The sequence below is a fragment of the Piliocolobus tephrosceles genome, chromosome 16, assembly GCF_002776525.5.
Source record: "Piliocolobus tephrosceles isolate RC106 chromosome 16, ASM277652v3, whole genome shotgun sequence".
Lineage (NCBI taxonomy): Eukaryota > Metazoa > Chordata > Mammalia > Primates > Cercopithecidae > Piliocolobus > Piliocolobus tephrosceles.
Window position 1 is genome coordinate 6,201,215 of NC_045449.1, and position 11,736 is coordinate 6,212,950.

The 11,736-nt window shown below is 56.0% G+C and overlaps 2 protein-coding genes across 3 annotated transcripts in view; one reads left to right on the plus strand and one right to left on the minus strand.

Annotated features, from left to right (window-relative positions):
* The first annotated feature begins 591 nt into the window (after window positions 1-591).
* PIMREG (PICALM interacting mitotic regulator) lies at window positions 592-7,240 on the plus strand. Of its 2 annotated transcripts, XM_023184680.2 has the most exons (6): window positions 592-656; window positions 1,231-1,559; window positions 3,648-3,943; window positions 5,492-5,587; window positions 6,209-6,253; window positions 6,540-7,240. In XM_023184680.2, the coding sequence occupies exons 2-5, from the start codon at window positions 1,266-1,268 to the stop codon at window positions 6,237-6,239; spliced, it is 717 nt and encodes a 238-aa protein (XP_023040448.1). In that variant the 5' UTR covers window positions 592-656; window positions 1,231-1,265; the 3' UTR covers window positions 6,240-6,253; window positions 6,540-7,240. The 2 variants fall into 2 exon arrangements, with proteins under 2 accessions (XP_023040448.1, XP_023040447.1); XM_023184679.2 differs by lacking the exon at window positions 6,209-6,253.
* Window positions 7,241-10,729: 3,489 nt separating this feature from the next.
* PITPNM3 (PITPNM family member 3) overlaps window positions 10,730-11,736 on the minus strand; it is a 103,743-nt gene continuing 102,736 nt past the window's right edge. The window contains exon 20 of the mRNA XM_023184678.2: window positions 10,730-11,655. Coding sequence (XP_023040446.1) covers window positions 11,350-11,655 — 306 coding nt within the window. The 3' untranslated portion in view covers window positions 10,730-11,349. The remainder of the gene's footprint in view (window positions 11,656-11,736) is intronic.

The following is an 11,736-nucleotide window of genomic DNA, read 5'->3' on the forward strand; positions in this document are numbered from 1 at the left end:
GGGGGGGGGGGGGGGGGGGGGGGGGGGGGGGGGGGGGGGGGGCCGGAGCATGGATGGCTAGTATGGGGAACTCAGAGAGGGACAGTGTCTTGTCACAGGAAGGGAGGGTCAGGAGGGAAATTTGAAAGAAAACGTGTCTGGGAACCCAGGGCTCCGCACTGCCAGCCCCTGGCTCCTTCGGACAAAACCACTGAGCAAGAAGGAAAAGCCAGACCCCTTGGCAGGAGGGACGGGGTCCCTGCCCACTGCGGGGCCTGGGGCCTGAGCCAGGAGGCCTAGATCCCAGGACCTCCGCCTCTACCCTATGGGTCAGAGCAGCCTCAAGCCTGTACGCGCTCCAGGGAGGGGACCCGGCGTGCGATGCGCGGGGGCTGGGCGAGCAAGGGCGGTGGTGCGGGTGGGACGCATAATACAAAGCCCGGAGCCACGAGGCTGGCGGCCGGGAGGGGGCCAGAGAGATGAATGGGGACGGCCGGGCCAATCCGAGCGCAGCATTTACAGCCGCGATAGAGAAAGCCAATCGGATCCCTGGGGCGGGGAGGGAACCAATCAGCTGTGAGGACGGGGCCGGGGGCGGAGCCGCGCAGAGTTTCAAACCGGCTGCGGTGGACTAGGAGCAGCTGTGCTCCGGGTGTGATCCGCGTTGGTGCTGTCGGGTGAGTGCGGGCGGAGCACAACAAATTTCGGTCTTGTTGCCCAGGCTGAGTGCAATGGCGCGATCTCGGCTCAAAACAATTTTTTTGTTCAGAGGGGAGGGCATCAGGTTCGGACACGCACGGCCTGTGGAGGCGTCTGAGTACTACAAGAGTCGGATCAAAATCGGGGCGTCTGGTGGGAAGGCTGGGATCTGCGTGGGGGCGCATTTGGTCTGGGCGAGCTGGTGAAGGAGATGGTGATGGTGTCCTGGGCCCAGCACTGAAGCTCGGCTACGGCGTGTCTTGACCCCGCCTCCCCCCGTCGCCTGAGCCAGAGAGACGAAGGAGGTTGGGATGAAAAGACAGCTGTTTTGGAAACTTGAAGTGCGGGACAGCAGAAATGCTGCTGACCCGAGACCCCTCTTCCAGGAAGCATCCTCCTTCCTGCACCCACACTTGCCAACTTGCCCGCTCCCCCCCCGCCCTCGCCAGCCCGCGGCATCCCATCTCTTCCCCTGTGTCCAGGGTCTCTGTGGGGCCTGGGAATGGGGATGGGGAATGCCTTGCTGACCTGCTTTCTTACCCTCCTCCCCAGGCTCTAGTGGACAGAGAAGGCTCTTGGCCAGGCAAATGGCTTCTCGGTGGCAGAGCATGGGGACCTCTGTGCGCCGGAGATCTCTGCGGCACCAGGAGCAGCTGGAGGACAGCAAGGAGCTGCAGCCTGTGGCCAGCCATCAGGAGACCTCTGCAGGGGCCCTGGGGTCTCTGTGCAGACAGTTCCAAAGGCGGCTGCCCCTGAGAGCCGTCAACCTCAATCTCTGCGCAGGCCCCTCCTGGAAACGCCTGGAAACCCCAGAGCCAGGTCAGCAGGGCCTCCAGGCTGCAGCTCGCTCAGCTAAGAGTGCTTTGGGTGCCATGTCCCAGGTAATACTGACAATACTAATCATCTTTTTTATGGAGTGTTTCCTTGGTGCCAGACAGTTCCTGCCCTCAAAGAGCCTCAAGAATATAGACTCCAAGAAGACAGGGACTTTGGTTAGTTCACTGCTGTTTCCCCAGCACCCCAAATAGTTCCTGGCACATATAGGTGCTCAACAAATAGTTGAATGAGTTAATGAAGACATGTCTTGGAGGAAACAGATGCTCACAATACCAGGTGATAAGAGCTGTACGTGATAGGAAATTGCAAGCAAGTGGCCAATAGTGAGGGCTCACCAAACACAAACTTAGCTGGTGAAGGCTTCCCAGAGGAGGTGATGCCAGAGTTCACCCAGGGAAGCAAAGGTCAAGGGTATTTAGGGTAGGAGAAATAGTGCAAGTCCAGAGCCCCTCAGGTCCAGGCCTAGAGCTGAGAGAAAGCAAGGTGTACTGCCAACTCAGCCGTGTAACCCTGAGGAGAGCCAGAATTGTAGTCTGGGTATGAGCAGAGGACAGAGAGCAAGGTAGAGCAGGGAGAAAGGATATGAAGGAGCTTAGACTCTCCCAGGAATGATCAGGAGTCTGGAGGATTCTAAACAGTGGAAAGTCTGGTCTAATTAGCATATTAGAATTTGCCCTTTATCTATGCGATGGAGAAGGGAATAGAAGCAGAGATGCTCCTGAAGGAGACTAAGGATCTAGACTTGTAGGGGATAAACTTCAGGAGCTGCTGAGAAGGTCAGTTAGAAGGCATTTGCTGTCAAATGAGAGGTGCTGGCAGCAAGACGTCCTTATATTGGATGTAAGTGTCTATGGGCCCTTCAAGGGATGCATCTTTAAACCCAGAGCTGGAGGTGTAGACGTGTCACTTAGAAAGGACAGAAGCCATTAGGATGAACGGACCTCCAGAGAGAGGACTGGGGGCTGCAGAGGTTTCTCCTCGGTGTCCCAATTCATTGGGAATTCTGAAGACGAGAGAATTCTCCGGAAAGAGGGTGGCTCTTTCTGGACCCTCTGCAGAGAGTTCTCTGGGCCAAACGTTAGTCCTTATTTGGAAGAAGTTTTTGATTGTTTTCACCACCCTCAGGGATCAGAGAAATGAAATGAATTTGTCCAAGGTCACATAACTCATCAGATTTAACTTGGGCTTTGCTCCAACCCCTGGGCTCTGGCTTGCCAAGGCAAAGACGGTCGAGCTGATGAAGAAGAGCCTTCACAGCCGTCACCCAGCTGGTGTGAAAAGCCCAAGAGTTGAGGCTTGGTCCTATGTGCAACAAGAAGCCATAGAAGGGTTTTGAGCAGTTGAGTGTCACAGTCAGAGCTGCCCTTTAGAAGGATCACTGCGGACCACCGTGGAGGGTGGATAGAGTGAGACCCGAGGCAGGAAGCCAGGTGCTCTCCTGGTGGGCAGGGGGTGCTGGGCGGGGAAGCCTCCTCTTCTCTGGACCCTCTCCTTCAGTCCTGGGGTCAATCTGTGTCTGGACAGAGAGTTTGGACTTAAGACAAACAGGCTCCAGGCACCGGGGGTGGGGGGGTCCTCCTGCTGCTGACTGCTGCTGTCATATTCAGGAGCTCTGAGCTGGGTCCCTGCCATGGACTCATTCCACGAGGAGTCAGTCACATCCTTCACCCTGGAGACTAAAATAGCCTGTATTTACAGGATACTTGGTGGGTCTAGGGATCGCTGGTATGGTCTGGAGACCAGGGTAGTTCACCCCTGGGTTTTTTGTTGTTGCTTGTTGTTTTCGAGACAGGGTCTCACTCAGTCCCCCAGGCTGGAGTGCAGTGGCAAGATCTCGGCTCACTGCAACCTCTACCTCCCGGGTTCAAGCGATTCTCATGCCTCAGTCACCCAAGTAGCTGTGACTACAGGCACCTACCACTGCGCCCGGCTAATTTTTTTTTTTTTTTTTTTTTTTTGTATTTTTAGTAGAGATGGGGTTTCACCATGTTGGCCAAGCTGGTCTTGAACTCCTGACCTCAGATGATCCACCTGCCTCGGCCTCCCACAGTACTGGGATTACAGGCGTGAGCCACTGTTCTGGCCTCACTTTTGATTTTGTCTGTGCTAACCTTTGCATTTGCCTGTTCCAGAGAATCCAGGAGTCCTGCCAAAGTGGCACCAAGTGGCTGGTGGAGACGCACGTGAAGGCCAGGAGGCGGAAGAGAGGCGCACAGAAGGGCAGTGGATCCCCAACTCACAGCCTGAGCCAGAAGAGCACTCGGCTGTCTGGAGCCGCCCCTGCCCACTCAGCCGCAGACCCCTGGGAGAAGGAGCATCACCACCTCTCGGCCCGGATGGGCTCACGTGCCCACCCATTACGGCGGTCAAGGCGGGAGGCTGCCTTCCGGAGCCCCTACTCCTCAACAGAGCCCCTCTGCTCTCCCAGGCAAGTGGGATAGTGCCTCCCCCCGGCACTGGTGACCTTTTAGCCTGGGCACAGTCCCTGCTCTCTGACCTCCCAGACCCAGCCGGGCCCCAGGGACTTCTTGGCACCTCCTGTGGCTACCTGGAGCCAGGGGTACCCTGAGCAGCGTCATATCATGTTATAATTATTCTTACTGTTAAATGTGTGTCCTGCTTTAGCAGATATCCAGTGCATGTTTTTGTTCATTAGAAAATGAGAAAACTGGCCGGGCCTGGTGGCTCACACCTATAATCCCAGCACTTCGGGAGGCTGACGTGGGTGGATCACCTGAGGTCAGGAGTTGGAGACCAGCCTGGCCAACATGGTGAAACCCCATCTCTACTAAAAATACAAAGTTGGCTGGGCATGGTGGTGCACGCCTCTAATCCCAGCTCCTTGGGAGGCTAAGGCAGCAGAATTGATTGAACTCAGGGGGTGGAGGTTGCAGTGAGCCGAGATCGCACCACTGCACTCCAGCCTGAGTGACAGAGCGAGACTCTGTCTCGAATCCCAAGGAGCTGGGATTAAAGGCGTGGAACACAATACAACGACTACATTCCTAAGGATTGTATGTCAACTTTCCGGCTGAGTTCTAGGGAGAAATGGAGTGTGTTAGTTAAGGCTGTATAGTAGCTTTGGGCTGTTGAATTTTTTCCCCAAATTTCTTTGAGGGCTAGCATCTTTCTTTAGTCTCATAGGAACCTTGAGCTGTAATTAAGGCAGGCTCTGTTTGTCCCATTGGACAGGTAAGGAAATGGAGGTCCGGAGGCTTTTGGTGATTAGCACGAGGGTCATCCCGTAGGAAACAGAGGAGTAAAGGCTGGGGTCAGACCATCTGGCTGTTCTGCCCCACCAATCAAGCTGGCCTGCCCTGCAGAATCGTCTAGTTCTCAGACAGGCCCAGCAAGTGGCCTGGCTCGGGGGAGAGGGTGAAGCTCATCCCAGTCCACAGTCCCCGGCAGCTTCCTAATCTCATCTCGGGGCTCTCAGGAAAGGCTGCCTAGCCGCTGCCCGTGTCGTGGCAGGTGGTCACCAGGATGCATGTAAGTGACCAGGTGGCTCTTTGCAAACCTGGAAGCTAAAATAAGGCTTGTGTACACTTCAAAAATACTCTCCACATCTGTGTTCTGACCTGGTTCCGCCCACAGAGCTAGCAGAGGACCTGAGAAAATCCTTCAGGACCTTAGTTTCTCTGTCTGTAAAGGAAGAGCCGAGCTTAGCTCTGACACAATCCCACTCACCCAAGCCCCCTAGTGAGCCCACAAGCAAGTTTTGAAGCCACCTGGAGGGCTGAGGCTCAGTTTCCAAGTGGGGACGCTGCAAAATCACTTGCCCATGACCTCGGCCTTGCGGATCTTAATCTTCCTTCTGTTTGTCGCTCTGAGGTCACTTCCTGGAGTGAGGGTCTGGAGTGAAGCCCAGCCCGCCAGGGTCATCTGGGCCCACAGACCAGACCCCGGCACTGGGTTGTAAGGGGCTCCTGCCAGGAGTTTCCAGCTAGTCACTGGTGTGGCTTTTTCTTTCGTTCAGCGAGTCTGACAGTGACCCAGAGCCTGTGGGGGCGGGAATCCAGCATCTCCAGAAGCTGTCCCAAGAGCTAGAGGAAGCCATTGTGGTGGAAGAGAGGTGAGTTGGCATTCCAAACTTCAAAGTGAAGTGGCCGGGAGGGCCCCTCCGGCCATCTTTGTAGGCAGGCGCTGGTTCTGCGCTGACCTGCTGTGTGACCCTGGCCAGTCTTTGCCCCTCTCTGGGCCTCAGTCTCCCTCATCTCAAACATGAGAAGGGACAAAAACCTGGACTGGGTTGATGGTAAAGGATGCAGCCTGAATGTGTGTGGTCTTCTGGGCCTTGGGCCCCCACATTTGTCCATCATTTGGAACCTCACATATGGCTGGTTCCTGAAAACCCTGCCCTTCCTCCAGAACTCTCCGTGGCTCCTCTGTGCCCTGCCTGCCTATGGAATAGGGAAAAGCAACCTGACTGCTATGGAGCTCCTGGTCTCTCTGCTCATGGCCCCATCCTAGGGGCAGGGCCTCGGTTGTGGATCTCCCCTAACTTGGGGCTATTTCTCCATTCCACTTGTGCAATGGCCATGATGGGCTCTAAGGCTGAGCCCTGCCAGCTCTATGTGTTGGGGGGCCATATTCCTACCACGTTTCCGGGTCTGATCTTGTCTAGCTCAGGCTGAAAGGGGCCCTCTCAGAGCCCACCACATCCAGTGGCATCAATCCCTCCCCTTCTCTCTAGTGGTGACATCGTCTCTCTCATTCATGACTGAGGAAGTGCCTGCAGGTAATGCCCCCCTCCCAAGCGTCTTTCTCACCGTCCTCCTCCTCCACCTCATGCATGAGCAAGTTAAAGAAAAACCCACAGGGCTGATGGGCACAGCAGAGTAGGTAGGACCCGCTTGCTGCTTGGAGCCAGAGCTGCTAACCTCACGGACCCCATCATTAACAGCATGCGGGGAGCCCCGAGTAGCTACAGCCACCTTCCAGCAGCCCCCACCCCGCAGTGAGCAGGGAAAGGTATCCCTATTTCTCCGACCTTGAGCACAGTGACAAAGGCAGCTGTCTTGCAGGAAACAAGCCCTATCTGACCGCCAAGTCTTCGTACTCAAGGATGTCTATGCTTCCCCATGAGCTTCCTGGAGTAAAACCCCCAGGAGTTGTCAGTACCCCCGGGCCACTGCTAACAAGCACCTAACAAGGGGCCCAGAGCCCCCTGCTCCGGCCACATCTGGACCCGTCAGTGACTGCCTGCCATAGCCTGAGAGTGTCTTGGGGAGACCTTGCAGAGGGGGAGAATTGTTCCTTCTGCTTTCCCAGGGGACTCTTGAGCTTAGAAACTCATCGTACACTTGACCTTGAGCCTTCTATTTGCCTCATCTATAACGTGAAGTGCTAGCGTCACATGTTTGAGAGGTCTTAGCTGAATACCCAGGTGCCTGGTTTTTGGGGAGTCATCCGTGGAGTCACTCACCCACCGTGTTTCTGGTGCCAAGGCTCTTGGGGGCCCCATTGTCATCCCTGCTTTACCTACCAGGGACTCAGAGGAAGGCATAGGACATATTTCCAGGCTTACGACCCTGGGCTCACGGGTACCTATTTATATGCTCAATGCGGAGTACTGTGGGTGTGCCGGGAGGGGTAGCCCTGTTCAAAAGCAATTTCTGCCCTTTGTAAATTATTTAAGAAACCTGCTTTGTCATTGTATAAGAAACCAGCGTGTGACTTTCCTAGATAACACTGCTTTCTCATAATAAAGACTGTTGGCATTTGACATCTGTTCCGTTTCACCGGCCACCTCCAACCTTCCCCGCCCTCCCACACCACTCTGGGCCATAGATCTTTCATTTGTGGTCTGGGGTCTGGCCCTCATCCACCTCTGCTCTGAGCCAGTCTGCCCCCAAAACCCAGCCCAGGGAGAACACGTATCAAGGGAAAGGCTTCTCGGCTTAGTTCAGACGCAAACACACTGTAAAGGCAAATAAGGTTTTTATTTAAGTGACAACATTTGAGAGCTAAAAACCAGCTCACATCAAAATCAAGACCAGTTGTAAAAATCTTTTAACTCCATAATGCTGTTTTTGTCTTGTTAGAAATCTGATATCTTACATTGGCGTTTCTAACGGATTTTGTACAAGGCAGCCGTAAGGAATATAATAAACCTTTTTCACCACAGAACCGTCTGTCACAGATAATACTGAAAGTTACACACTTGGGAACAGTCAGACCACAGACAGAGTCAGACGGGCTGCCACCGCCACGTAAACAAATAGAAAAGGCCAGTGGGATCCGAGGGCGGGGGTCCCTGTGAGTCACCCTCCTCTGGCCTGCCCCTCCTTGGGTCACCTGCTTCTCCTGTGCCCTAAAGAGGGTGGAGTCAAATTCGGATTTTCCTCCCAACTGCCTGTTAGTTTCCCAACAAGGAGAGCAGAGCCCAGATCAGGCCTCAGTGCTTGGACTTAACCCTAACTACGATTTTTAAGAAGGTTCCCCTGTGCCTGGAAGGAAAGGAAGGAGGGAATGTTACAATAGGTTTCCAGGGCACTTGGCACCCAAACCTCCCCGAGATGGGATTCGGTGGGAAAGGCGGTAGTTTAAGGCGGGGTCAGGGCACCCCTCCCGGGGCTGCACCTGGGCTGGGGGGGAGTGTGAGGATGCAGGGGACCCACGTGCCTCATGAAAGACTCCAGGACACAGGAATGGGTCCCAAAGGGGTAAAAATACAGTTTAAGAACCGTGAACTCCAGCCTCGTCTCTTCCAGAGAGCCCACCGCCGGCAAACTCTGGAATACTGGGATTCAAACACATTTGTTTGCTGTAGCCCAGCACCCAGCAAACAAGAGGACCATTCATTCCAATGCATGAAAGGAGTCTGTTTTTTTAAAAAGGAAATATTTTACGGAGCTCAAGGGAGCTGTTGAACTCTTTGGGAAAAAACCCACGATGCTGGAAGAGCAGGTCCTGGGCTAAGGACGCACCCTGAACCCTAACAGGGCAAATGATACAGGAGGGTGGCAGGCAGGCCCTCGGTCACGACAGCCGCCGGATCGGGAAGAACAAACATGCCACGCAAGAAACAAGGAGCTTTGGTCAGGCGGGAAGATCTGTTTCCAGCTGCTGCAGAGCAGGCATACCAGAAGCTAGAAGGACTCTCTTGAAAACAGCTGCATTGGGGGGGGTCACAGAACTACTCAAGGAGACGCAGCGGCACCCGCTCCCGAGAACAACACAGCTTGGTTCTTCCTCCAACTTAACTGGACGGACAAAACTGAAGAAACCACTAGTACAGAAAGTGCATATGCATTACACAGTTGCCGTGAAAGCAGTACTGAAACATACGTTGTCTCGCCACTAAACAGAACCGCATCTACACACATTCACACACACCAACTACAGCTCCAGTTGTTGTGTTCACAGTCTCTCACTGTACACCATCAGCACCTCATGTGTGCACCGTCAGCCAAAGCCCCGATCTTCCTACCTGCTTGCTGCCTGGACCCAGAGCTGCTTCCAAAACAAAGGGCCAAAACAGGTGGCCCTCCTGCTGGGTCCTGTGTCCCAGCTCTGACCCCAGAGCCACAGAACCCTGGTCACACTGACTTCAAATTCCCCAGGGATCCTGGCTCATGTACTCTCTCTCTCTCTGTCTTTCTCTCTTTCTCTTTCTCTGTCTTCCTCTCTGTCTTCCTTTCTCTTTCTCTCTCTCTGCCTTCCTTTCTCTCTCTCTTTCTCTCTCCCTCTCGCCTAGCCTGGGGTTCTCAGGGAACAGGGAATCTAACTGGAAGCAAAGTACCTCATACTAATTATTTTATCATTTCAGCTTAATCAGTGCCTTCTGCAAAAAGGAAATGGTAGAGTTTTCAAGAATCAGACTACATCTGCCCAAGTTTAAATCAGGATATTTTTGGGAAGGATTAGGGTTGAGGTGGTTATGCCATATGAGCTGGTGCCTTTGGAAAGCCAAGAATTGTGAAATGTTAACAGGGGGATGGGCACCTGTGAACCGCCAGGAGACAGGACCATAGAGGAGGCTGAGGCTGAGGCTGAGGCTGAGGCTGAGGCTGATCCGCACTCCTCCCCATAGACTCGCCAGCAGCCCTGGGCTTGAGTGCAGGATGCGGCACTGGAAGTAGAGCAGAAGAGCTGGCAGACTGAAGACACATTTCTAGGGGAGAGAGCAGGGATGGGGGCTAGGAGCCCAGACCCCTCCAGCCCCAGGAGGGCACCCAATTTGCCAGGCAATTCACAACGGTGGTGCCAGCCGCCCCCGTCAGCAGCGTCATGGGCTGCATGGGAGCCGCGAGAGGTAGACATTGAGCAGAAGCGACACTGAGCTGACACAGGTGCCTGCTGCGTATACAGACGTCTGGGCCCTGGGGCAGCCTGGCTGAAACTGCTGGGACCGGCCTCAGTGGCAGCCCATGGGGGCTCAGCAGCCACCTGGGCAGCCCCACACAGCAGGTGTGGGCCTGGGCCAGGGAGTCGGGGTTTTCCAGGGTGCAGGAAACCGGTGCCCAGGCCAAGGTTCAGCAGCAGGAGGGCCTGAGCAGGCTTTAGGGGCTCCAGAAGGGCCAAGTCCTGCCAACCTCAGAGGACTACCCACGAGGAGGTTATGGGCACAAACTGAGCAGCAGGGGAAAGGGAAGAGAATACAACAGTTGGAGCCAAACTTCCAGGAACCCCTAGAACCCTGGAATCTCAGCTCTATGCCTCCAGGAGCCAAAAAAGACAAAAGGGTCCTGGCAGAGCCGGGGTTATAGGGAGCCAGATCAGTAACCTTTTGGCAGGAGATGGAGGTGGGCTGTCCCTGGGACACCCGGTTTGAGCATCAGTGCAAGGCAAACCAGCTGTGCCTCTCTGTGGAGTAGCGATCCCTTCCCAGCCCACCCAGAGACGCTCCTTTAAGAGCCCCTCCTTTCCAGCCCACCCAGACCCCCTCTCGCAGGCTGTGTGAAAGGTATGGGTCACAGGACACGCAGAGGGACCATTAGGCCTGAAAAGACTCAATGGCCCAAACTGCAGGACATCTTGCGAGTCAAAGACTCACACCAATCTCAGCTAGAGGGACTTCTCCAATAACAGAAGGAAGACGGGGCCCAGAGAGGGCAAGTAACCAGCTCAGGGGCTCACAGCCAGCCCGGCTGAGCCAGAGCCCAAGGCTGCAGCCTCCCAAGGGAGGGCATGAGGCAGGGCTCCGGGAAGAGGAACCCCTGGCCTCCAGGGCCACAGGGAAATGGTGAGGACACTGAGGACAAGGGGGGGTTGGGGACAATGGACAGCTGCAGGACAGACCGTCAGCACCAGACCCCACCCCCCTGAGGGCTGTGGACAGAGACCGGGGATGTGCTGTCACGCCCAGAAAGTGGCCATCTTGCCGTAAGAGCGCCAACCCCAAAACGGTGATCCAGGACCACAGGGAGGGCGGGCACAGATGCCACTCACGCCTCCACAAGACAGTCGAGAGGCTGTGCCTGCCAGCGGCGTTTGGTCCCGAGGCTGGGGCTGCCCCCTTGAGGCCCTGCCTAGTTCGCTGGGAAGCCTAGGACACAGGAGGGTGGTCGACTTTGCCCAAACGCTCCAGCTCCGGGCAAGCCTGCCCCCGGGATCACACAAACATGAACCCTGACTTGGGCTTGCAGTCCCAGGCACGTGGGAGGCAGCAGCGGCTGCACCGTGCCCCCCGGATCTCACCCTGTCGCAGCTCAGGGAGCCCCCCCGCCCGGGGTCGGGCAGAATCCCTCCCCGCTCTGGTCGGACACTGCTGGACAGACACGGGAGGGAAAAAGCAGGAAAACGCCTGTGTCGGGGAGAAGGCAGCCCCCTCCCGTCCCTGCAGGCAGCCTGATTGTGCCCCCGACCCCTGTTCTGAGCACAGCCCACCCCTCAGGGCACCGACTCGAACTTGGGGGGCCCACGCGCCCAGCTGAGCGCGGGCAGCGGCCGCTCGTGGTCCTTGTCGGACTCGGGCTGGCTCTGGGCCCGCTCGGGCTTGGGGTTGACGGCGGGCGGGTCGGGCTGCTGCACGGACATGGTTCTGCGCAGGTGGTTGCGCTTCCGCAGGAACTCCGGCTGCGCGTGCAGCCCGAAGCTGCCCTTGCGCAGGATCATGCGCGAGTTGTTCTTCTTTGGGCGTGAGCGGTGGCTGGCCTCCAGCGCGGCCAGGTGTGCAGCGTAGCCCTCGCTCAGGAACTGCGGAGGGCAGGGCAGGGGAAGAGGGGAGGGGAGGGGGAAGAGAAGAAGGGAGGGGGAAGAGGGAAGGGGAGGGGGAAG

Coding starts and splice junctions, on each gene's coding strand:
- PIMREG (XM_023184679.2), top strand. CDS start 1,266: ATGGCTTCTCGGTGGCAGAGCATGGGGACCTCTGTGCGCCGGAGATCT. Junction 1,560..3,647: donor CTTTGGGTGCCATGTCCCAG/GTAATACTGACA, acceptor TGCCTGTTCCAG/AGAATCCAGGAGTCCTGCCA. Junction 3,944..5,491: donor GAGCCCCTCTGCTCTCCCAG/GCAAGTGGGATA, acceptor TCTTTCGTTCAG/CGAGTCTGACAGTGACCCAG.